Source organism: Amblyraja radiata, chromosome 46 (genome assembly GCF_010909765.2).
Source record: "Amblyraja radiata isolate CabotCenter1 chromosome 46, sAmbRad1.1.pri, whole genome shotgun sequence".
In the NCBI taxonomy this organism is placed as follows: Eukaryota; Metazoa; Chordata; class Chondrichthyes; order Rajiformes; family Rajidae; genus Amblyraja; species Amblyraja radiata.
In genome coordinates, this window is record NC_046001.1 from 7,592,548 (window position 1) to 7,619,773 (window position 27,226).

At 42.5% G+C, this 27,226-nt stretch overlaps 1 protein-coding gene across 22 annotated transcripts; it reads right to left on the minus strand.

Annotated features, from left to right (window-relative positions):
• Positions 1–5,566: 5,566 nt before the first annotated feature.
• On the minus strand, positions 5,567–24,922 carry LOC116968831 (nascent polypeptide-associated complex subunit alpha). 22 transcript variants are annotated; one of them, XM_033015766.1, is made up of 13 exons: positions 24,795–24,922; positions 22,996–23,067; positions 20,959–21,120; positions 15,859–15,957; positions 12,994–14,291; positions 12,832–12,858; positions 11,436–12,723; positions 10,074–10,159; positions 7,113–7,190; positions 6,664–6,810; positions 6,084–6,212; positions 5,871–5,993; positions 5,567–5,688 (listed from the first exon to the last, which is right to left on the minus strand). In XM_033015766.1, exons 2-13 carry the CDS (start codon positions 23,063–23,065, stop codon positions 5,674–5,676), a joined length of 3,522 nt encoding a protein of 1,173 aa, XP_032871657.1. In that variant the 5' UTR covers positions 23,066–23,067; positions 24,795–24,922; the 3' UTR covers positions 5,567–5,673. The 22 variants fall into 22 exon arrangements, with proteins under 22 accessions (XP_032871657.1, XP_032871654.1, XP_032871658.1 ...); XM_033015763.1 differs by having other exon boundaries at positions 11,436–12,858; positions 13,021–14,291; XM_033015767.1 differs by lacking the exon at positions 12,832–12,858.
• Positions 24,923–27,226: the final 2,304 nt, after the last annotated feature.

Genomic DNA, 27,226 nt, shown 5'->3' on the forward strand with positions numbered 1-27,226 from the left:
GGATAACTCAGCGGGACAAGCAGCATCTCTGGAGAGAAGGAATGGGTGATGTTTTGGGTCGAGGCCCTTCGTCAGACTGATGAGGTACAGGTGTGCAGAGTACGGTACTGATGTATGCCAACCACATTGAAATAAAGAAAATTGAACCAACCACCAGGTATCGCTCTAGCCACTAAATTCAGAAAAAAAGAATTCCTCGGCCACTTTATCTTGCTAAGTCCATCCCAAGGTGTTTGAGGTCGTGTCCAAATAGAAAGCTGCCTCAAAGGCAAGTAACAACCTGGTTACAGAACATAGAACAGTACAGCACAGGAACAGGTTTTTTGTTCCACAATGTCCATGCCAGACTTGATGCCAAGTTAAACTAATCTCTGCTGGCATGTGATCCATATCCCTCCATTCTCAACATATCCATGTGCCCATCTAAAAGCCTCTTAAATTCCACCATCATAGCCGTCTCCACCATCATCTCTGGCAGTTTGTTCCAGGCACACACTGGCCTGTAAAAAAATCTGCCCCGCACATTTGCGTTAAATTTTGCCCCTCACTTCTCCTCTAGTCTTTAACATTTCCACCCTCTGACTGTCTACATTACCTCTGCCTTGCAAATTTATAGAATCACACCTTTGACAGTGAACCAGTCTCCTCATTCCAAGTGCTGGTTACTTCCTGCCTCACTGGAGACAGTGACATAATGTACCCAGGAATAAGGGAGTCCTCAACATAGATTCCAGACTCCATGACAACAGTTTAAAGGAGGGTAAAGCAACTTCATAGTCAATATTACTGACTAGGCACCCTCAGCAGATGGATCTGTCCTCTTCCAATACTGAGCAACACTGAATGCAGCATCTTGCAGGAGATTTGAACATGACCACGACTGGGTAGGTGGCATCACCTTGGGCCGAGCTCCACACGACATCTCTGCCAAATTGGCTCTGCGGCAAGTTTGCCTGCAAAGCTGCAAGAACAATAAACCGACTCCACCTCATTTCCAATCTACCCTGAGGGAGAGGCATCTGTCCAATAATAGTATAGGTAGGAGTGACCAGCACAGTCCACGTGGAGACAAGGTGTCATCTGCACAACAAGCACACCCTCCATCACAGTTTATGGCACCAGAAATTAGCTAAATGGGACAGACGTGAAACGGATTTAGAAGCTCAAAACTTGGCCTCCATGAAACACTGCGCAGCATGTTTGTATTGCACCTGATGGTCCACTTTCCATAACCCCCTGGCCTGCTATATGGCTCACTCCAACGTTAACAAGCCAGTGGATCAACCCTTGTTCAATGAGTGCATGAGGGCATGCCACATACAGTACTGGGCAAACAAAAATTCAGGTGTTAGGCGATTGGTGAGACTGCATGCACGAAAAATAGCTAGGGTAAAAAAAGCATTTTGGTTTAGTTTAGAGATACAGCGCGGAAACAAGGACCAAGTCCGCACCTACCAGCGATCCCTGCACATTAACACTATCCTCCACACACTATCTGTTTATTTATTGTGCATATATGGCCTATAGACACTGAACTTTTATCTTCCGTTTTGTATTATATTTACATATTCTGTTGTGTTGCAGCAAGTAAGAATTTCATTGTCCGTCTGTGACACATGACAATAAAACTCTTGACCAGGGACAATTTACACATACATCGAGCCAATTAACCTACATACCTGTAACTCTTGAATTTGGGAGGAAACCGAAGATCTTGGAGAAAACCCACGCAGGTCACAGGGAGACTGTACAAACTCCGTACAGACAGCACCCATAGTCGGGATTGAACCCGGGTCTCTGGCGCTGCAAGGCAGCAACTCTACCGCTGCGCCACCGTGATCAACAGAGTGACCAACAGCTGAGTTCAACATTCCACAGCCCCACTCCATCTAGTCTTGGACGGCAGTGGATAATTAAACAGCAGGCAGCACCAAGAGCATTTCCCATTCGCAGCCATGGCAGAGAGCAGTTTGCAAGTGGTAAAGATAAGGCTTTCGCAATCACATTCAGCCAGAACAGGCTGGATGCTCCACCCCTGCCTCCTCTCAGAATTTGAGCCGGTCTCGAGCAGTTTCAAATTGCTCCATGTGATAGCAAGAAACAGTTGACAGCATCAGATAAAGCAGAGGCCATGAGACCACATAATCAACTGGCTCTAAGACTGAAGGCCTGTGCTCCAGAACTAGCCATACCTCCAAACTGTTTCAGTAAGTTTATAACCTTGGCATCCAGCTGATGAAGTGAAAGGTTGCCAGCTATCGCCGGTCCACAAAAAGCAGGACAAATCCATCCAGCGTAATGACCAATGTCTACTCTCAGGCAAATGTGCCGAACGCTATCAAGCAACACTTGCTCACTGCTTTGGATTTTGACAGGGTCACTTGACCCCAGACATGCGTCTTGGCCCAAACATAGACCAAAAATAAGCAATTCCAGAGGCAAAACAAGATCAACAACTTTGATGCTGTTACAACTTGATGACAAGAATGTGGTATCAAGCAGCCCAGAAAAAAACTGAAGTCAACTGAAGGGGATCTTGTGGAACAAAAGACACCAATGGCTGGCCATAGCTTCCAAAGATGGTTGGCGTTATCGAATGCCAATTATGCTGGCAGGAGTTTGTCACAGAGCTATGCCTTAAGCCCAACAATCTTCAGTTGTTTCAATGACCGATCAGAAGTTGGGTGTTCAATGTTGCAGTGTTCAATCACATAACTCTAGAAAAAAATGAAGCCGTTCAAACTAACATGTTGCAAGATTCACAACATTCGGGCATGAACAGTTAAATGGCAACATGCTACTGAGCTCCAGACAATGACTATCTTCAACAAAACTAACCTTCTACCCTTGACATTCCTATCATGGAGTCCCTCAACATTTTGGAGGTTACCACTGACCAGAAAGCCAGTTGAACCAGCCACATAAATACCATGGCTATAAGTCAAATGCTGGGTTTTCTCCAAGAAGTGATTTGCCTCCTGACACCTCACTATCCACATGCACAAGCATGATGGAATGTCCTCCATTTGTCTGGATGAGTATAGCTTCCTCATTCAGCACAGGTGTAGTGGCTGCAGTGGCTACAAAGCACACTGCAGTTACTCACCTATGTTGCGCTAACAGCTTCTCCCAAACTTAATGTCTACCATCGAGAACAAAAGCAAAACACAGCATCTCGACTTGGAAATGTATAGCAGGTCCTTCATCATGTTAATGTCCTGTGGGAGCAACTTCTGAGGACTGTTTTGGTTCAAGTCAACAGTGGCTCACTACCACCACCATCTGAATGAGAATTACGAGTGGCCAATAAATGCTGGCATTATCAGCAACTTCCAGATTCCTCAAAATAAAAGTTAAATGAACTATCAATTTATTCTTAAGTCTTTACCAAGATTGTATGTTCCCAGGAAAAAAATCCTCAACCCAACATACTAATACTGTGAACACCTTTATTTGAGGGCATGTGGATCGCTGATACACAACCGTTGTCGCAATTAAACTGCTCCTTTAACAACCCATCCTCACAGCAATCCTGGCCCCAACCAATTACAGATATTCCATATGTATTATCCCTCTCCCATTGTATACATCTTGGAATTTTCCCAATTCTGACAAAGTACCTTTAGCCTGAAACGTTAATATTCTTTTCACAGATGCATAGATTTTATTTCAGATTTCCAGCAATTATATTTTTTGATTTTGTTTGACCAGAATTTAAAAGAAATTTCAGCTTCTCCTGAGTGGTGCGATTTGTAGCCATTGTTAGTCCATTTGCCAGCAAGGTGCCACAGCAAACTAGCCATTGAGGCATTGGTTGGTATCGAGCAAAATACCAAGAGACCAGAAAGCAGTATTGCTATTTGATTCACAATACTATTCAAAAAATCCAATCAGATGTGCATTGCTTTGGGCCAAGACGCATTGCTTGAAGCGTGCAAAAGTGGTACATTGCGAGGAGGAATATAATGAATTGCACATTATTTTTGAACCAGTGCAGATATTTGATGCTGAAAACTATTTGATGCTCCATAGTTCAATAGCTTGAATCTTTTCATCGCTGGTTATATTTACAATTAAAACTAAGTGTTACATAGCATTACAGTAATGCAAGAAAGATCTGTCTGGTTTGAGAAAATGCGCACTTTTAGAAAAGTTGCTCTTTTGCAAATTAGGTTCAGTAATAGTTGGCATAACACAACTACTGCAATGTTACCATTGTTCATTTGCCTTGGGTTGGCAGGTTCTCTTAAGTAGCATTGGCTGGGATATGCAAAAGGCAGGTAGGTTAATAGATTTGGCACACCTACACCAATGCCACACAGAAAACAAAACCAGTTTAGTTGCTTTATGCATACAACTGCACATCATTCACCATACTCCGTATGTTGAAGTATCTGAGAGAGCATGTGGTTAGTGATCCACAAGTTAACACAATGTCCACAGGATGAGTGGATCAGAAATTTGAACAAGTGCTCTCTTACACTGAAGTACTAATCAATATCTCCAAATTATTCCCATAACTTACACTTGCAATGCAAATTTGAACAAGTCTTCTCTTACACCTGAAAAGAAAGACAGCCACAACAAGGACCAAGCTTTGAAGTCAGAAGTTAGTCTCCCCTTCATTTTAAAGATTTTGGGAGCAAATTTCATGATAAACTGAGACCTAGTAGTCCAAGCTCAAAGTTCCCCAAAAGTGGTAACACAGATTGATGGGGCAATGGCAACAGATGAAGACAAACATGCCATTGGTCAGGGCATAGAATACAAGAGGTGGGACACCATGTTGCAACTTCACAAAACACTGGGATCTGGGGATCGGTTTCAGGGAATATTGTGTGCAATTCCGATTATCACTCCATCAGATGTGGAATTCATTAGGAACTGGAGGACTTTACTTATGGGAAGAGATTGGATCGGCTGGGCTTGTTGTTCCTGAAGCAAAGGTGGCTCATGGTCAATATGATCGAGGTTTAAAAGATTACGAGGCATAAATAGAGAGAATCCTTTACTTCAAAGTAGGGGTGGAGGAAAAAAAGAAAAAGGAAAAAAGAAAAATGAAAAAAAGTATAGGTTTAAGCTGAGGGGATTTAAAAAAAATTTTTTTTTTTAAAAGATAGCACTTTAAGAGGATCCGAGGAATGAGCTTTTTGGGGAATGAGTTACTGGAGGTTGAATCAAATACAATCATTACAATTAAGAAGCACCTGGACAAACAAGTATGGAAGTATACAGTACTAATGTGGGCATAGGTGACTAATGCATGCTCATGGTGAGCCAAATGCCTATATCCAAGCGGCACAGTTCAATGATGGGTGTACCTAATGCGATGTGAGAATTAACAGACATTTACACCAGTATTCACTTTATTTAAACTTCATTGTCAAAAATGGAAGTGCAGTTGGTAAATAGCAACAGGAAAAATGCAGCGCTATAAAAATGCAAAGCATCAGACTGGAACGCCTGGGAAGTTCAGTCCCAAATAATTAATTGAAGCAATATGTGGTACCAACTTAAAGATGAATATTTGCTGGCATCGAGATGTATACAGAGATCAGTCTAAACAAAATTAACTATTTCAAGCCACATCTTTATTTAAGATTTATCAATATAAATGGTACAAATGTACTGATGCTGCACCAAAAGGACTGTTACCCAATTAGTTCCTGCAGCTTACATCGTCAACTCCTGAAAAATAAAAAAAGTTCAGAATCAGACATCATTCAACGTAATCAACCATAGACAAACTACAATGGAACAACTATGCCAAGTGCACTGCAGCAAGGCTCAAACAACAGTAAATTTAAATGAAATCCACAATCAACTCCTCCCCAAATCAGTTTATTGAAGAATGCAAAAACAGAACATACCATAATAGCATTTACAATATCGTTGTTGTTATTTTTCAATGCGCGGACAGCCTTAGCTCGGGACACGTTGGCTTGCGACATGACCAGCTCTATGTCCTTGACCTCTACACCGGTTTCATCAACCTAAAAAAAAAAGTGAACCATTTAGTCAGATCCTGAATGAAATCAAGAGTGATGTGGGTAGCAACTTGGTTGCCAAACTTAAAAGCATACCTCTTCCTCTTCGCTCTCCTCCTGTACAGTTGGAGTCTGTGTGTTTTCTTGGATATTGGCAACAGATTCTCCCTGTACCTTGAATTTCTCTGCAGCGGCAAGCTGTGCTTGCTGAGATAGATCCTCAATCTAGGAATAAGCATAAAAATAGGGTTGAAATCCTCCACTGGAAAACAAACACGCAACCATTTCAGCAAAAAATAAAATTGAAAACTTTCAGCATTTGCAAAACATTTCAAACAGCACATTCTGAACTAGCATTGGTACAAATAATGCTCCCCATTATTTGATGCACCAGATCATGCACCCCAAGAACAGCTTCTTTATTTTTGTTCATTATCAACTTTTGATGCACAAGGCTGCCTCAGCTCACAGCATTAGGGCACAAGCTTGCTGCCAAGATACATTGATGTGCACCTCTGGGGGAAACAAAACTGGAAAAGCAGCTGCAGCATAAGGCAGATTTGTTTTACGCATGCCGTCAACACGAGGAAAAGCCCAAAATCTAGCAGTTCGACAATTAGCGCGGTCACATCTATCTTATGCAAAATGCCCAAATAAGCATTTTATTGGTATTTACCTTAGCTTCACCAAAAACAATATAGGTATCGGATGCAGGACTCTTGTAGACATCTGGCTTTGTGATGACAAACAGTATGTTTTTCGATTTTCTTATCGTGACTCTCGTTACCCCAGTAACCTGACGGAGACCCAGTTTTGACATTGCCTGTGAAGAAAAGGATAACCTTCAATATACAATTTATCAACCCCTCCAGGGAGGTTACTTAACCATCTAGCTCAGGTCAAATGAACAAAAGCCACAAAGACATTGTTAAATTTAGTTGGAGGGGTTTCTTGAGAGAAAGTCCTCTTTCATTTTAGTCATTATAAACACACAAAAATGCCAGAATTAATGTAGTATTTATTAAATGGCACTTCAAGCAAAATAATTGAACTGCAAAATAATTTGCCACTACTCCATTACTTTTACAGATTGCAGGCAGCAAAGTTAACAAGAAAGCTACTTACTTTTCGTGCCTTCTTTTCACTTCTGCTCTGTTTTGCTTTGCTAACTGGCTCTTCATCGATTTCGGCTGCAGCTGCAAGCTACGAAAGTAAAAAAGATAAATACACCACTTCGTACAAAACCAAATGAAACTCATCTCCACGTGCATCAGTTTCTATTAGCTAAATTAGAGGATAACCTCTTTACAACCATGGTTTTGCAGCCATACACTGGGTAAAGGGCCTGTCCCACTTACGCAATATTTTCGGTGACTTACGGCACCCGTCATAGTAGCATCAGGTCACCGAAAATATTTAAAATGTTGAAAATCCAGCAGCGACCAGAAAAAGGTACGACTCTTTGGGCGGCTACTCACAACCATACATTTTTTCTGGATTTTCAACATTTTGAAAATTTTCGGCGACCTGACTGGTGCCGGCAAATCGCCCAAAAAAATCGCGTAAGTGGGACAGGCCCTTAAGGCAGGGTCCCAGGCTCCAAGTGATCTGCAGACATCACCACATTCACAAATACAAGCAAAGATGAAGACCTAGAATCACCCTTCAATATGAAAAGGGAAATTGTCAACAGGATTACCATCTTGCCACCATCATATACAGCACGCAATTCCCTCCTAGGAAACACGCTCCAACTATGGGCAATTTCCCGTACTCAAATTGTGCTCCTCACCAATATCAAAATTAAGATTGGTACAAACTCAAATTACTGCACATAATTGGTGTCCAAGGAACTGTCAGGCCCAACATCATATTTAGATCGATTTTCAACTTAAACTTAACTATGCACATTACATTAAAGGTTAATGGAGATAGTTTTAAAATTTGGACCTGTACTTGCAGCACAAATCAAAAACAGCTGGGGGCAGTCTTCACAAGATTAGCTTCAACAGTCCAAACTGCTTAAAAAAACATCAATTCTTTTCAGGTGCAATGTTGAACCAGTCCTGCCCTAATAGGCACAAATCAAAAGCAACGAGAATTGCATTTATGCGCACATGCTCAAAATTCCTCTATTTTCTAAACAACTCTTTGGTGCCCAGGTCACACATAAATCAAGGTCATGAAGTCAGGTGGGAACTGCCAACACCCATAGAATTTTACCCTTAGTATTTCATAAGATCTCAATAGCAGAGGCAGGAAAATAACTTCATTATTCCACACAAAGGAAACTTACACAATTGGCTCATACTACCAATCTTTATTTATTTAGCAATATACATATCATTTGCACAGTGAACAGTAGAGGTGCACATTTTAACCTCTTCAAATGCTTCCATCCAGATGCGAGCCAGCTTTCCAATTTCATGCAATGTTTTCTGCTTGGGATATGCACACAGGTCACAAGTTACGAAGACTCATGAAAGCTAATAACCAAAGTTGAATGGATGAAAGCAGTGGCAACTGACACAAGTAGTAAGCAAATTAGGCACATTTGCTGTCAATTTATTAACCATTGACATCTTGGCCTACCACAGCATGAAACTTGAAGGAATGGCTTTTTGACCAAGCTCGTGATGACTGCTGAGAAACTAACCCTGATGCATGCCTCAGTAGAAACCAAATATATTTCAAAGAACCAGACTAAATCAAACTTTCACAATAGAATCATGCTTGATTTCGATACCGAGCCTGAACCTATAGCAAGGAAACCACAAGAATAGAAATAGGTGCATGTTTGGTGGGTTAATTGTCTGATACAAACTGCCTCTAACGTGCAGGCAAGTGTTAGAATCTGAACAGGTGGGTGAAGAGGACCTGATGGGAATGTGGGAAGAATAAAAATGGAGTTAGTGTAAACAGGTGCTTAATGGGCTGGAGGGCCTGTTTATACACTGTTTATGATTGGAGGATATGGGGGCCCCTACTTTCAACATAACTGTGGTTGAACTGCCACCTTAAACTCTGTTTTTTAACCCATTCCTCATTCCTTTAGCATCCAGAAAATGGCCAATCTGTCCTGAATGCAATCAATAGCTAATCTGCTATGGGCATCAGGTTAGAGGATTTTAAGGAATCATCACACTAAGAAAATCCCCTTCATTTCTGGCCAAATTTTAAGAATGGCCACAATTCTAGATTTTTACCAGGAGAAACATCTCCCGTCATCTACTCTGTTGAGGTCACACTTGGGTGTGTGTGCAATTCTTGTCGCCACAATGCAAGATGAAGGTGAGTGCAGAGGGGTTTTACTTGGGTCTTGCCTGTATTGGAGGACTTTAATTATGGAGAGATTGGACTGGCTGGACTTGTTTTCCTGGACAGCCTAGAGCAAAGGAGGCTCAGAGGTACCTGGTGGAAGTATACACAATTATTATAGTTAAAATCTCCTTTTCCATGGTAGGCTTTAAAAGCAAGACAACAGAGTTAAGGCAAGAGGAAATAATTTTAAAGTGGAACTGAGGGGCACGTTTTCTTTGAAAAAAGTGCTTGATATCTGGAGCTGCAAGTAAACTTGCAGGTATCAAATATAATTATGTTTTAGTCATTTAAATAGACTTAAATTGGCAAGGAATTGAATGATGGGCGTAATGCAAGCAAATGTGATTTGCGTTGATGAGCAAAAAAGATCAGCATGGATGTGGTGGGCTGAAGGGCTCATTTTTATATTGTACTGATTCTAAGAATTTGTAATATTCAATTCTGTCACCTACCCTTCTCAACACCAGTGAACAGAGGCTCAGTCCACTCAATCTCCCCCCATATATCAGACCAACCAACCTTGGAACCAGTCTTGTAAACCTCTTTAGAGTAACCACAACTTTTCTGAAGGGGGCAAACGTTATACAAACAGCACACGCTGGTTAAAAAGGAGGTGGACGAGGTTGCATTTGACACACAGAAAGAAGGCAGACCAAAAGGTTAAGACTGCTGAAATGCAAGTACGTGGAAAGGACTACACAGTGAAGGCAGTTTGCCTTTCAAAACAGTTTCATAATGCTTATATTCACACATTTGCAGACACACCTGGGCTTGCTGTGTTGCTGACTGCGTTGTATCCTGTTCTTCCAGTTCTGGTACCGACTCATCGCTGTCCGATTCTGTCCCAGACCCTACAAAATGTCACACATTTAATACAGGCTCCACACATTTCAGGTCTGTGGGATTTTAAGTGATTTGCAAAGAAAACGTGCTATGCCTGGGGAGAAAGTGAGGGGCACCACTTTATGGCCGTTACCACGCAGACATGCCAAGGTGGAGGAGGTGTAAACCTGTGCAATAAAGCTGTGCAAAACTTTGATCAATAGTTAAAAAAGGTGTACCGTTGATATTGATCTACTTCTACAGAGCCATAAGCACAAACCTAAAAACACAATGTGGTTAAAAAAAAAAACACCTTTGTGGCAATAGAAACCTTTTACCTTCAATTGTTACCTATAAAGGAGAAAATAACCTGGATACTTCGATGCTTAAGTGGTTAAGTGTTCACACCATGCAATAAAGGATTTCTAGGTTAGTGTGAACATTATTGGTACCAGATACAACACCAATTACATAGTAGTCCCAATATTCCACTCATACCCGTAATGCTCATCCTGTGTTCACAAAATAGGCAAATAAAATTGCAAGATATTTGGGATTTAAAATACAAGTAAATGCCAAAGGACCAAATGAATACATAGAAGTATGTTGCAGAAATCAGTCTTTGTTATAATTGGTGACATTTTTTTTTAAATTTAAAGTGGTCAGCAAATATTCACAGGCTGAGGTATGCAGGCCAGTTTTAGCACGTGAGGCTTAGTGTTAGTACAATTAGTGTACTACAAACCCTTTCAAAACCATTTCAGTCAAGTTAAGTTCCCAGCTACTTGTGAAATACAAGCGTAGGAAACAAAAGGTGGACTTCACACTGCCATTAGTACACAAGCTCTAAACACCCTGTGGCCACGGTTGAAATTTGTACATAATTAACCGGTCCCAAAAGAGACAGCAATCCTTTCATAAAAGTCAACTACTAATGCATCTCTTTTCAAGATGACAGGGGAAAAAAGGGATTATAACTCATCTTCTCCCTCCCCCAAATTACAAATTGGGATTTACACTCATGATTGGCTTTCCCAATGAAAACAAATTTCGGAACAATAGTACAGATTTCAAACCAGACAATTTTTCCTTGCCAAAGGATAGGCTAATTTTAAGTTACTCTGTTCTGGAGGACAATATATAAATATCAATAAAAACATTCCTCCCACGAACACAAATGCTTCACTTAAAAAAGTTAGCCTTTCCCAGATGTGAAATTTAACGAGCCTTTACTTCAGTTTAATGCAGGTGCACAATTCAACTAAGCAGAACACCATACATGCACACCTCAACCAAACTAAGTACCCTCATCATTTTGCTTCACCACCGACTCCTTTCCAGTCAGAGAAATCTTGGGAATTGCCTTCTCAAGAACAGGTGGGGCAGGAGCCTCACAGAGGGGAGTCTCGTTGATCGCAGAAATCAGAGGAGGCATCTCATCATCATCGTCATCAATTTGGACAGCCGAGGATGATTCAGGGGATGGGGTAGTGAGTTGAACAGGGGCAGGTGGGACAATGAGATATGGAGGAAATTCAGTGACAGGTCTAGATTCTGAAGATAAAGAAAGTTCAGAAGATGTAGGTACATCAGGTGAATAATCAGCAATGCGGGGAGAGGGTGGCAGCTTAGTAGTAGCGTGCAGAGGGGATTGAAGCTGGGAATTCTCAGTGGGATCAAGAGATAGAAGCAAGTCAGTACACTGAGCAACCTGGTCAGTTAGATGGGAGAGCAGGGAATGAGGCTCTGAAGCAGGCAGGTCTACTGTTAGTGACTGCTCAATGTAAGCATTATCAGCACAGGGGATTTCTTGACCTACAGAAAAATCGGAGGTGGCGGAAGGCAGCTCAGGAAAGCAAGGGGACACAGGAACATGAAGTTCAGCTTCCACAACTGGAGGCTGAGCTGATGACTCGTCCACTGTGTCGGCCAGAGGAGTGGAAGACAATGGCAAATCAGTGGTGCCATCTACAGAAAGTGGACCTTCAATGGCACTGGCATCAACGGACAGAGCAGAGGACATACTGTCAGAGCTGGGTAAGAGCGGGCGCTCGGGAGCAGCCTCAGTGGAACAAGTCAATTGATCAGGTGTTTTGGGACCTTGATCTTTACCCTCATAGGGAAAGGGGACCCGAGCTGCAGCATCACCCTCAGGGGCAAAAGGCACCTGACTGGCACCATGTTGAGGAGGCAAAACTGCCTGATCAGTGGCATCCTCAAAGGCCAAAAGCACCAGACTAGCTTCACACACGCCTTGAGGGGGCAAGGCAATTTTATCAGCATCTTCATTAGGTAAAGACGCTTGATTAGTGGCACTCAGAGGAGACAAGAGTTCATCATCACAGGTGGCCTCATCTTTGAGGACACAAGGCACCTGATTGGTGGCAGTCTCAGAGGGCACAGGTACAGGACTGCTGGCAGCTTCACCTTCAAAGGCACAAGGGGCCTGATCACTGGCAGCCTCAGAGGGCACAGATTCACTGGCAGTTTCACCTTTGAGGGCACAAGGAAACTGATCGGTGGCAGCCTCGCCTTCAAGGGCACAAGGGACCTGATCGCGGGCAGCCTCAGAGGGCACAGGATTGCTGGCAGCCTCATCTTCTAAGACACTAGGGACCCTATCGCCAGCAAGCTCACCAGAGGGCACAGGATCGGTGGCAGCTTCACCTTTGGGAGCACAAGGGACCTGTTCCCTGGCAGCCTCAGAGGGCACATGATCGCTGGCAGCCTCAGAGGATACAAGATCGCTGGCAGCCTCATCTTTTAAGACACTAGGGACCTGATCGGTAGCAACCTCACCAGAGGGCACAAGATCGCTGGCAGCTTCATCTTTGGGGACACAAGGGACCTGATTATTGGCAGCCTCAGAAGGCACAGGATCGTTGGCAGCCTCAGAGGGCACAGGCAATTGCACAGCTTCACCTACACTCTCATGGGGTGGAGGCATCAGGTCAGCAATTCTTTCAGTGGACACTGGTCTTTCACCAACAGTAACACTATCGGGTAAAGACAACCCAAGCGCAGTAATAATACCTTGACTGGGCAAAGATATAGTGGCCATAGGTTCAGCAACTTCAGGCAAAAGCTTCATGCCCATGCCAGTTGCAACTTGTGTGCCAGCGGGGGAAGGCAGCTGCAGGGCATTGGCAGCAACCACAGAGGTGGCAGCTAGAACACATTCACATGCAGGAAGTCCAGAGCTGTCATCAGAGATGTGGGATGCAGGCAGTCCATCAGCAAGGTTAGAAAATGCAACATCACCAGATAAAGGTGGATGAACAGTGGCAGTGACCACCAGGGTAGCAGCGTTATCACTGTCAGATGAGGACAGTTCTGCTTGGATTCCAGGTGCATCAGCTAAAGGCTGCCCAGCAGAAGGGGACACAGGGAGGTCAGTGAGTGGGGGCAGAGTAATAGCAATAACATCGCTGGGAACTACAGCATCAGGGAGGACCTCTTCATTCCTCACAGACCCAGGCATAATACTTGCCTCCAATTGAGTCGAAACCTCACTGTCTATTGCAATGGCATTTGGAGGGTCAGTGGGCAAGTGCAACTGATCGATGCTGGGGCCATCAACCACTTCAGCCGATGTAGTAGTGGGAGCCACAGGGGCAGGCAGAGGTATAGGTATAGCATCAGCAACGTCAGATGGGGACAGTCCCAGGTCAGAATCTACTTCAGTGGCCAAAGAAACAGTAGCGTGACGAGACAACTCAGATTGTTCGCTGACTTGGGAACTGCCCAAACTCAACGGTTTAACAGTGGCAGCAACAACCGAATCAGCGGACAAATGCTCAACAGAAGTAGCAGCCATTTCAGATGAAGGCAGCCCGTCAACATCAGCTGGTTCGGGAGACAAAGGCAGTTGGCTAGTGGTGGGGTCAGCAGGAGGGGGAGAGAGCACCTCAGAGGAAAGAACAGGAATAGAAGATGGAAAGAGCTCTGAAGGAGACTGGACAGGAGGTAGGACAGGGGAAGGCAGAAGGGGTGAAGGTTGTTCGTTGACTGTTTGGGGGGATGGAAGCTGAAGATCTGGGCCATGCAAGTCAGTAGCAGCTGAAAGTTCCATCTTACTGGCACCGCTGGAGTCGCATTCAGCCTGAATGTACTCACTGGCTGAGGAAACCGATTCATGCTCAGAACAGGTTTCAATAGCAGCTGTTGAAGATAACCAAAAAACCAAGAGCATAAAGAGCATCAGTACTATCACAGGGACTTCAAATCAAAGTACATTTAAGATGCAACATTACATGATCCATGGTTACATACATTTCCACAGCACTCATCCTAACATGTCCCTTCCATACTCACACATTGCTGCATCCCTAGCTATCCGTCTTTCACCATTATCTACATCAAGCCACTAGGTAGAAGTTACTCTCAAATTCCCCATTGGATTTAACTTGCAGGATTTTAATTACTGGTGGTCTCCCCTGAAACAAAATCAAACTTTCATAATTTTAAAAAACCTTGATGAAATTCAGGAAAAGGCTCACCACTTTGTCCGACCTGATAGTTACAGCTTCAGTCTGGTATCTACCTTTATTTATTTGCACTCCAATAGCCACCCGTCTTCCTTTAGAGATCATACCTGCACAGCACTGCAACTGGAATCTAAAAGTACATGCTTACGTTTCAATTCTGTCCTTTCATGAATGAAATTCACCGGCTGTTTTTTTTTTTTTAAAGTTATGGCCTTGAACTAAACCATTTCTTGGTGATCCCTGGATCTAGCCCTAGAACAACAGTCATTTTTATTACTCAACACTGCCCAGCTTGAAACTGTTGCTTTTGAAATTGTATTTGTGCAATTACTTCATCCTAATTGCCCCCACTTCAAAACCAAATCTGACACTAAAGATTTAGATTTCACGTTTTATCTGCACTGTTCGAGGTTGAGAATGAGCATTGACCCTGTTGTATTGAAAAAGAGTGATGTTAATGTACAAGTCAAAGGATCTCTGAAAGTGACGGGACACAGGTAGATGAGAAGGGGACACAGAATTTACATCCTGGGGAATAGAACAAGAGCATGGAGCTCAGAGCCCAACTTTATAATCTGGGTATAATTGGGGATTTTGTCAGTGGAGGGGGCTGAGGGTGGACCTGATAGCAGTATACAAAATTATGAGGAGCATAGTTAGGAATGATAGCAAGAAGCTTGCCCCCGTAAACAAAACAAGTAACATTAGGGGATTAGGACAAGGCATAAGAGTGGATCCAAGGTATATTCACTCCCCCAATGCAATCTGGAATCTGATGTTCAAATCAGCGAGGCATAATAAGCTGCAGACCAAGTACTGGTACATGATTCATAAGATTGCATCAACATGATGGGCTGAACGACCTACATTTGTGCTGCACGAACATTATTAAATCGTCCATCAACTACCCCAAAGTAAACAATCACTGTACAACCCCCCCCACCCCCCCCAAAAAAAATGGTTTCCATATGATTGGCTTAAGCAATACTAGCCTTTGGGCAAACATACTCAGTTTTACAACTAGTCTTCCATTAACTGATTCGACTGGTTAAATAATCTAATTTTAGGACCCAAAGAGCTGGGTTGGGTTCAGGAAAGTTTAGTCCATGTAATCACCCACCCACTGAAAATAAATGGTTAGAACAGCAAGAATATTCAAGTGCACAAGAACAAATAAGTTGTTAGCAGAACTGCAAGTCTCAGATCATATTAGTTTAAGAGATCATCCATTATTAGTCTACCTGCAGTTTGAACAGACTTCTCAGGAGAAACGGGGGATACAGGTACTTGGACTGCATCAGGCACAGCTGGAGCTTCTGAGGCAGGAGCACCAGACCCAGCTAGAAAGTTGAGCAACATTGTGAGTTACAGACACAATTTAAATGCAAATCCACTCTAGATTAAACCCAGAAACCTGTACATAAACATATGGCTCAGAATTAACTGCCACTTCATGAGTTAACATGTTGGCAATTTCTGCACGGCTTTACAAAATCCTTTGTGATTCTGGTCAAATGCAAATAACCTGTGCCCCTAAATCCAAATTTAGGCATCAAGACTTTATACAAGATAGTGGAAATACAAATGTTCAATGATAGACATAAAACCTCGAGGCCTCCCTGAGTCTTGCATAGGTCGGGTATGTTTGAAGCTGCTCCTACAGACGCAACACCAGGGAGACAGCACCTTCACTTCTGTTCAAACCAACCTGCTGACTTGGTGATCATGGAGACAGACTAGGAGCCAGAAAACCAGACCTAAACCACATTAAATTGAAACCACTACATTTTAGAACCAAACAATGGACTCTCCCCACAACCCCTTCCTCCACCAAATCCAGTAAACATAGAAGAGGGCATTATACCAGTATTTAAGCTTTAGACAAACTCCGACCGTGCTTCATCTAAGCATTGTAGACATCCTTCCCCCCCCCCGTCCGCAAAACTCAACAGTAAATTCCCTGTAGTTCACCATGTGGAAGTTAGTGATCTTTCTGCATTTGCAATCTTTCTATGACACCCTTTAACGCAAGGCCAATTTAATCACACAAACTTTCAGGAATAGAAATCTCAGCCCAATCAAATCTTCAGTTAAAACCTCAGTTCTCAAATCTATATGGGCGCCTTCTCCATACCCCTTACCAATGCACAGAAGCTAGCTTTCAACAGCAAATATAGCAACTTTTAGGGTGGTGGTTTGAAAAGATAAAATGAAAGGGTTTTGTTAAATGTTCAATACTCTATGTTCATTCTGCTTTCTCACATACTCCATTCTACAAGATAAAATGGACACGTTAGCACAAATTGAGATGTTGGTTTTAACTGAAATCGGGCTCATAAAATCATCAGTAACTTAAAATCCACAGTACATTCAAGCATCGATGCACATCGAGTCAAATGATGAACAGCTTTCCATTCAAAAAGTTCAAAAATCTAATTATGGAAATAAAATCACAGGTTATACAGCACAGTTTACAGCAATTCAAAAAGAATCTACATAAACAAAAATTAAAATCCATACCTACAAACATCTAACACTGGAAATACACAAGAGTCATAGAAAAGTTATTTGTAACAATTTACATTCATACAAACAGGACAAGAATATACATGTTTCTTACACCCATGTCTAAATGAAGAGGTTCTAGATTTCCATTTACATTGATCGAAACATGGAATTTAAAAAAATCATACCCCTCACGAAAACATGTACAATTATCCTTTAGATACAACAATGAAAGATCATTTTGATAGGAAGCAGAACCATGACCACATTGGTGATATTTCAAACGTTTGCTCCAAAACCAGAAGCCATTTAAAGTTTTTCTCCCATTTTAAATGAGAATCCTGCGCTTTAAAAAAATAAACCTTAACATAAATTAATGCTGCAATCTCTGGATTAAAAATCCTAGGATTTAAGTCTTTCAAGATGGCTCCTACTAGTTACCTTGGGGGCGGGGGGGAAAGAGAGCGAGAGAGAGAGAGAGAGAGAGAGCGCAAAGAGGCTTTCCACCCACATTTCCACTCACCAACCCCTCTGCAACATACAATTTCAATTTACAATTCAACTGGGGAAACAACGATTTACTTGCCATGATCTACCTCAAACTCCACGACTATCCCTAAAGTTAGTGCAAGTGTTCTAAAATTTAAAATTGGAGTACTTGATTCCAAAATGCATCCGGCCAACTTTCGCCATACCAGTCAGATGAATCGCTTTACGTGCACCATTCATGAACTATGAGCTATCATTTCATGAACTTTTAGCAAGCGGAGAAAGGGACAAATTTGAGAGTACTTGAATTTACAATCCTCACGCAATTAACCACGTTCAACCAGCAGAGCTACCTCAAGTTCCTAACTATTAACCACTGTACATAGAAAATATTTCACCTCTGCTGCGTAGCAGCCAAGGAGCAAAGTACTCAAACTCAATAGACAATTATGTCAACTTCCAAAAGTAGTTTGTTCTTGGGTCACTTTCACCAGGATGTCGCACTAGTATATTTACATAACAGACAGATTGCACTGTAATAGACAAAGCATCGTTCACACCAAACTGAATTTTTATGATGCTGTAAGAGTTAAGATCATTAGGTGAAACTAGAGAAAGCCGAATTACTTTTATTCAGACTACTCATCCAATCAGAGTTCAGTTTTCGTCAATGTATTATGATGAATGAAAGTTTAACAAGCCTAAAGTAATTCTGGCCAAGTTTACAACAGTTTTTATGGAACAAAAAACACGCGAGCATTAAAATGTAAACATCATTACACTAACTGCTTTACACAAACCAGCCGCTGTGTTTACTTACGTTGGCACCTCAGTTTATAAAATGTTGTCAGGAGTTTAAAAATGCATGTGCCACCTGACAAACCTGTGTAACGAGCTTGCATGAATTGACTGTCTTAGTTGGTGCTTAGAAAGTTGACTGTTTTAGTTGGTGCTTAGAAAGTTGACTGTTTCAAAGCAATCTTTTGCAAACAAAGCACATTGCGGCATATCAGGAGATGAGGTGCAGTACATACAAGAGATGCTGACTTGCGTGCACGTTTATTTTGCGTACATTATTTTGCCGCACATGCTTACAGAACTTGGGCACAGGAGCTGAGTTTTAGGAATAGTGCAGCGGAACATTGGTCACAAGAGTGTGACAAATTCAAACCAGCATTCCACAATGCGGATGATTTTGCGCAAATTGTTTGCTGCATGTGTAGAGAATAGCAATGACACTGAAGTTATTAGCACGTGTAGAACTTTGGGACAACCCAAAAAATAGATGCTTCTTAATGGAATCTCACTTTAGTTTGCGCATACAAGCCATTAACTTTCTTTTAACAAAGCAATAAGCGAGTCCGCTATTTCAACTGTTCATGCCCAGGTCATAAGTCATTCGCGATAAACATTCTTGCCAGCTGAGCTGCTGCGTGTATACAGACATGCATTTCATCCGTATTTTCCAGTTTTGCTTCTTCGAGGTAAGAAAATATTGCTTTCAGAACTATTAACTAGGTGTAGTTATGGTTCATTTGTACAAAACTACGATGATTTTGTTGGTTTTATGCTTTACGCTTTGGTGTTTTATTTCTTTACGCTTCAGAGCGTATAACTGTTATACCAGTGTCTCAAACTAACTGCTAACATAGCAGTTAGTTTGAGACACTGGTATAACAGTTATACGCTCATTGCAGTTATTGGTGTGCCTGGTAAGAACTTCGGCAAGCATACTTTTACAGTTTTCTGTGATATATTTGGATTTGTTCACTCCTTGCAGTAAAGTAATGTAACTTTATCAATGGCAGTATGTAGGACATCGGCAGTAAGTGCGGTAATCATTCATGTCGCTTTGTGTTTTATTTCTTAACAGCTGAAAATAAACAAACTGTTGAAACAGACTCGCTCTCACTAATGTCGTTGCAGTGTCAACCATTGTGGGTCCATCATTGACATGACACTGGAAATTAAATCTCGCCCCCCACTCCTCCACTCCTCACGAACAGCCACCCGCTACAATAGGCGGAATGGTCCTTTCTTTCGATAATCCTGCCCGTAGTCTCTGATGGGGCTGGTTTCACAGACTTAATCGTGACCGGCCGCGTTTAACCAGGGCTTTGGGAACTCGGCATCTGATGGGGACGAGGAGGGTTCCAGAGGGAAGGCAGGGACAACTTAGAATCCGGCAGCAGAGCGGCTCTGTTATTGGATTCATTCCACAGCTATTTCAGTTCGGAAAGAACACACGGCGGTAGATCCGCAGCCACTGGTTCAGGAGATCGATCCAATTATTGACCGACCGGTGGTGGAATCCGTCTGTGACAGACTCCATAATGAGATGTGTCCACAGGAGCGGGTGTTCACTCTGATCAATAACTCGGGCACAGTAAACTTCACAATGTAAAACCATCCCAGTCAAAACCGTCCCGGAGAGCTGCCTTGCTGGAGCACTGGGACAACACTGGGCAAGGTCCCACTGAAGGCAAGAACATTCTAGTCACTAGAAAAAAAATACACCTGCGGGCCGGATGATTTCGGATAACAGGCCGGATCCGGACTGTGGGCCCCTGCCTGAACGGTACATTCACACTGCCGGTAGATAAAGCATCAGCCCACATCACACTGATACAGTCACTGTCTGCCTCAGATCAAATATATTTTTACACATCAATTATGAATAAAGATAAAATGTTTCAAACACAAGTAATATTTTCTTATTCCAGTAGCAAACACACTAAGGATCAAATGAAAATAAAAAAAATTGAATATCTCATAAATGCAGATTAATGAACTGAACTAGAACTGGGACTGTGTGAGTCGTGTGTGAACAGCAGAACAAGAAAGGAAGCTATTGAGTTGACAGAATTCTTGATAATTCATTGGTAGAATAGTTAACAATTTATACAGTTTATACAGCGCTGCGTTCGCTTTTGTTTCCGAATGACCTTTGACAAATCCCTTGATTCCTTGTGTTTATCGGAATACCAAACTCATTATAATTCCATTGGATTCAGAATATATGGAACGCTTTTTGACATCCTGACAGGAGAATGTACTTTAAATACAAGTGCATCTCTATTCCACATTTGTAGTTTAAGCCAATTACACCACATGGTATGGACAGTTATCAATGACACAAAACGTATAGCAAACTTTAAGTGCATTCATGTCCTAAAAACTAATGTCACTTCCCAACCTAGCACATGTCAGAGGCATCAATACACTTACTGCTGTCATATCTTCGACAAAGAAAAAAACTTGTTAAAAAGATTGTATAACAGTACTTTTTAGCAAGCAGATGCATCTTTTCTCTAGTCAGAACCCCACAAGTTATGGTGAGAACGCACCTGACGGCTCGCGAGACACTGCATTCTCAGTGGTGGCCTCCATCTTGGAAGCTTCACTTGCCAGCTCAGTAACGGTTGCGTCGGTAGCTGGAGTAATTCCGCTCAGAACAGTGCTTTCTCCCCCAGGGGCAGGGGAAGTGTTGACATCACTGTGATCTTCAGCTGTAAAGGATTTGTACAGTACTACAAGCAGCCAATAAAGCGCCAAAACTGTTCAGGTGTGCAGGTCCTTACAGTTTGAGTGACCCATTTCATCCACCAACGAGATTTGGGGGGAGGGGGGGGGGGGGGGGGGGGGGGGAGGGGGTTGAAATCCCAACACCTGATCATCATTGCATTAATAAAGTGTACCTGCTACAAGGTGACAAACAGCAAGATGGTTTCACGATGGAAGTTGAGTAAACTATCCAGAACTCAGTTACCCATTAAGTTACTATGCCAAGTGTATAAAATCTCAAGAGATAGGCATGCATCAATATATACAGGGAAAGATTTACACTTCTACTCTTTCCGCGCATCACGTTCATTTGATAGAGCATGCTGCAATAAAGCCCACGGCTGTAGGGTCATTTATGTGAATTGGAAATCGATCTTAAAATGTACATTTATAAACTTGAGGCCTGACGGCCAACTGATTAAGATTGTGCTAGCTTCCAAATTGATCTAAAATTTCAAACCAAGAAGACACCCACAGGCATTTCAATTTTAGAAAGTGCATCTTGAAGCCAACTTATTTTCTTACTGTAAGATTCAAGTGATCCATGAGGAACATTTCATTCCTTCACCTTATTGAAACTTTAGTTTACGAGCAATGTACCAGAATTGATTTCTTTCAAAAACAAGCACAAGTATGAATTGCAACTAACTCACAAGTTTACTCTTGAATTAAAATACAACGTTTTACGTATTAGTAATCCTGGTTAAAATCTTTTGTTTATATTTGAGTCCAGAATAGAGTAGACTGCACTCATCGCTCACCCAACTTAATCCCAACCATGAAGCACGTTTCATGCACCAGTGTTCAAGGCTTGAACAGAATGCAATTGGTTCCATTTTGTAGCCCAAATGTGTGTTGCAGCTCCACGGCTATGTGCAAACAAGATACTCAACAGCAATGAGCAAGTAATAGATGGTGATTCACATGAGGGAATGCACTTTTTTGTTGTGCCAAAGCTTCAAGCGGTATAACTCAAATCTATGCTGGACAACAAATCTAAAAAGCCAGCAGCCACCAATGTGCGCCTCATCACAATGGGAATACATTTGTGCAGAGGGAACTTGGTTTAGAAAACAGGGAAGAAAAAGAGTTTTTATAATTTTATTTTTTAAATGGCTCCTTTACAACCAACTGAAAATATCTATGTAAAATGTAGTTGGTGTGTGCACCAACATTATTTTTGGATTAGTGGAGGAATGAGCAAGTGACCTTGCTATATAATGGCTCAACACCATTCCATCCTCAGAGGGATACGACAAATAGAGAAGGACATGATGGGGTGCAAAGTCAGGCAGTTCCTGCACAGCAATACAAAAGCTCCCAAAGGATTAATAGACTGCTCCTGCCATTCAATTCCAAACCACACTGCTGGAATACAAAGAACTTCAAACCCCTTCCCTCAGGAATTGGGCCAAGTCACAATACTTACCATTACAGTCACTTAAAAGATAAAGGGCTCAAATATCTTGAAACCATGGATTGTCAACATATTATTTGCTCTTACTCCACATACAAGGTGGCAAATAAACTACAGATAAAATGATGGGTATACCACCAGTCTTTTATATGGCTGTGCAGGGAGAAAGGAGGAAACAGAATGCAAAATTAGATGCAGCAATGAATGAACAAGATAATAAAAATGATATGACCAGGGTCACCAAACTTTCTGGATTAAGCTAATAAAGTTTGACTTAGAAATTGACAAGATATCAAGCCTTGATCACTGCTCAAAGGGAACCCAAATGGGTGACCCAAAAATGAACTGGCATTCACAATACCCAGAAATGAGGATCCATGTCATGCAGTTGAGAAATACAAACCTGTTTCAGCTTGCGGCTGCTGCATTTCTTGCTCTGTGGCAGGAACGGTTTCTGTGGCTTCACCAGGCATTTCTAGGCAAAGAAATATCCATCAGTTAGATCTAAAGCATTTGCTATTAATCATGAGCGCCCATGGAGCAGCACTGTCAGGAATGTCAGGCTGGGCAGAAGAGGCAGCATTGGAAACAAATTTACCTCAGCTGGTGGTGGGGAAGAATTGATATAGAAGCAATGAGTTTGTTGTATTATGCATAGTGCAAAGGAAGGCAGCAGCTTCGCAAGGAAAAATATTGAATTCAGGGGAATGTGTCATTTTAGTTCATTAATATCCTTTAAAGTCTATTGCGAAATTTACAGCTAAGGCTAGCCAAATTAAGACTAGTGCCGACTCCAAAATTGCTATCTCATCCCTAAAGTCAGCAAAGTGATTCAAATCATGAGACCTTCATCCAGGTTCAATTAATTCACGAGGAGTAAGGTTCATTCCAAATTAAAAGTTGATTGTTAAAAAAGTGAGCGTACATATGTTGACGGTTCAGAAATATACACAGAACTTGCTGGAAATTCTCAGTATGGTGTGTGACGGGGAAACAATTTAGGTCAACAGCCTCAAGACAAAACATTCTTACAAAGGAGAATAGAGACAAGAAGCTGGAGTAACTCAGCAGGATGGGCAGCATCTCTAGAGAGAAGGAATGGGTGACTTTTAGGGTCAAGACCCTTCAGACAAAGGAGGATTTCACTTGAAATAATATTTCTTATAAATGCTGCCCAGCCCATCAGGGGGTTTCTTGTTTTTATTTTCAACTTAAAAGTTCACGTGCAAATGAAACAGCACTACAAGTGGGAAGGATACCAAGAGAACAGCAATTCCTCACATCATTCCACTTCTGGCTGCAGGAATTTGCCTTGGCAGTTACGTGGTTGGATACACACAAATTCCAAAATTATTGTTCTTACTCGTACGAATAGATTCAGCTTAATGAGCCAAACATGGCCAGTACATTAGTGCAACATTCCAGCATGAAAGCTGAACCAAGTAATGTCAAACTTCACTATAATCAATTACTTTATGTTAAACTTGAAGAGCGAACTCATTTAGCCTTATAAAACATACCAGGGCTTTTTGTTATTTGTAACAAATGGGGTTTACCATATGCAAAGGTGTGGTACATTGTCTAGTGTTACTATTTAACTTGCAGAATTAGCATAAAGACGCAATTATTTTAGAAGATAACGCAGAACAGCCTAAAAGTCAGAAAGGGGATTAACAAAATATGAAATGCGATTCTCAACCACCCCTTAAACTTAACAGTCTGAAAGGACAGTCGAGGGCACCGTTTTATACGAGGAAAGAAATTATTCGTCAAAAGCGCAAAGAAAATAATGTTACAAGCGCGGATTCCAACACTGAGAGACGACCGAGACAACTTTTCGCGGCCTACCTCCCCACATTCAAAGCTGTAAAACCATTTACATGTAAAGAAACCATTAAACACAAACAAGTAATCAAACAGCAAATTCAGGCAAAACCCTTACGAATAGGAGGCTCCTCTCCAGCCCCCTGCCCCGTTAAACCGCTGCCGGCGCCGCCGGGGCCACCACGAGATCTCTCCCTTCCCCTCAGCCCCACACATTTCCCCCTCAATCGCTTCTCTTGTCATTCAGCCACTTTCCCCAGGAAATGTTCACTCCGCCGCGATCATCGCGTCCCCCTTTCCCTCCCAACGCCAAGTTTACGACCAGCGCACACCGATTAACCGGCAGATGGAGGCAGATTCTCCCCCCGGAACACTTACTGCCTCAGTTACTCAAAACCCAAGATGGCTGGAAAGGCAGCTCGCTCTCCCACGGCCGCTAAAAGGTCGCGCGTCCACTTCCGAGTCACCCGGCGGGCTGCATGTCCCGCCTCCCTCGGCGGCGGATTGGTGATCAGTCTGCTGATTGACAGCGCCCGGTGAGCTCCCTGTCGCTGCGCGGGAGTCCACGCCCACAGCGCGCGGCGATGCTTTCCACAAGGTAGACAGAAATGCTGGAGAAACTCAGCGGGTGCAGCAGCATCTATGGAGCGAAGGAAATAGGTGACGTTTCGGGTCGAAACGTTGCCTATTTCCTTCGCCCCATAGATGCTGTTGCCTATTTCCTTCGCTCCATAGATGCTGTTGCCTATTTCCCTCGCTCCATAGATGCTGTTGCCTATTTCCTTCGCTCCATAGATGCTGTTGCCTATTTCCCTCACTCCATAGATGCTGTTGCCTATTTCCCTCGCTCCATAGATGCTGTTGCCTATTTCCTTCGCTCCATAGATGCTGTTGCCTATTTCCTTCGCTCCATAGATGCTGCTGCCTATTTCCCTCACTCCATAGATGCTGCTGCCTATTTCCTTCGCTCCATAGATGCTGTTGCCTATTTCCTTCGCTCCATAGATGTTGTTCCCTATTTCCTTCGCTCCATAGATGCTGCACCCGCTGAGTTTCCCCAGCACTTTTGTCTACCTTCGATTTTCCAGCATCTGCAGTTCCTTCTTAAATGCTTTCCACAAGATCAGCTAACATTGCAACCACACTTCAAAGTAAGCGAGGGAAGACTAACTGGGAGATATTGTGAAGTGTAATTTCCCTTAAAGCCTCCATTAGGGGGAAGTCTTTTAGGACCTAGATGAGAATTTTTTTTTCCACACAGAGTGGTGAATCTGTGGAATTCTCTGCCACAGAAGGTAGTTGAGGCCAGTTCATTGGCTATATTTAAGAGGGAGTTAGATGTGTCCCTTGTGGCTAAAGGGATCAGGGGGTATGGAGAAGGCAGGTACAGGATACTGAGTTGGATGATCAGCCATGATCATATTGAATGGCGGTGCAGGCTCGAAGGGCCGAATGGCCTACTCCTGCACCTATTTTTTATGTTTCTATAATTTTCCTTGCGGGGGGCGGGGGAGGCGTCTTCGGGTTCAGCGCCGACACCGCCTTGGGGGATGGGACCCACGGTCTAGTTCCTCTTAAAAGTGTGGCTGGGCTAATTGAAGTACAGTGCAGGGAGAGTGACCCACTGTAGTAGCTCCAACACTCTTCTTCGACACCACTGTTGTGTTATTCTGTTTACATATTATGTTGTTCTGCTGCAAGTAAGAATTTCATGGTTCTATCTGGGCCATATGACATAATAAAAACACTCTTGACTCTTCAGTATCTGAGGACACGACACAGATATTCAAAGGGCAATCTTCCAGTGGTGGGTGGATCGAACCAAAAAGCCTGGCCATTCAGGGTTGTATTTGCAAAAGGCCAGTATGGTCATTATTGCACAAATGGATTTGCTATTCACCTCCAAATCACAGCCCAAACAAGCTGTGACAGTAAATTCATTGTCAGCACTACAGATGGACAAACACAATGTGTGGAAATTTGGATTGTCATCATGAGGGATCCAATGTATTAAAGGCCTATTGTAGACAGGAATGTTCTGATTCCAAGACAGAACTTCATGACTGCACTATCTAAAAAACAATGGACATAAGAGGATTGAATGGCTCAGAGTGTGGGATATGTCAGCTGCTATTTGTAACAGATAGCTTCCTGTCAATGTGGAAAATTCGCGCCAACAGGATTGTGGTGTGTAATAGTATTGATCCAAATGTGCTGGAGAAAAATAAATAAAATCTAGGCTCATTAAGGGAGCAATAGTAAATGAGCAAATAATGGTACTGAATAAATTTACATTTCCTGGGAGTTAATGATTTCCAATACAAGCTATGAATAGGAACAGGTGGAGAAATTGCATACTGGGCCTGTACTCTCAAGTTTTGAAGAATGAGAGCTCTCATCATAACAAAATTCTCACTTGTATGGAATTGAATTGAATTGTTTCTCTGACAGGAGTTTAAGGTCAGGGAATTACATTTGCAGAATGGGCAGCTCATTTTAGACTGAAATGAGAAGTGTATTTACTCAGAGGGTGTTGAATGTTTATTATCCCCCCCCCCCCCCCCCCCCCCCTCCTCAAAGGGCTGAAGAGAATCACGCTTTTCACTGAGCAACAGATTTCTGCATGAAGTAATCAAGGCATAGGGGGATTGTACAGGAAACTGGCACTGGGGTAGAAGATTGACCATGATCTTGATGAGCAGGTTCAAAGGGCTGGATATCTGGCCTTTATGGAATATACACCCAGGTCTGTTCGATTCTGATTTAGCACGAGATGAGCAGAACCCAAATTGAATAACTAACAAATGAAA

Bases quoted from the DNA above. Each gene is read 5' to 3' on its own strand.
- LOC116968831 (XM_033015755.1), bottom strand. From the start codon at position 23,065: ATGCCTGGTGAAGCCACAGAAACCGTTCCTGCCACAGAGCAAGAAATG. The intron at 10,160-11,435 runs GTACTTAGTTTG...GACATTTTGTAG, and splicing joins GGTGAAGCAAAATGATGAGG to GGTCTGGGACAGAATCGGAC. The intron at 7,191-10,073 runs GTGTGTCTGCAA...TTACTTTCGTAG, and splicing joins CAGCAACACAGCAAGCCCAG to CTTGCAGCTGCAGCCGAAAT.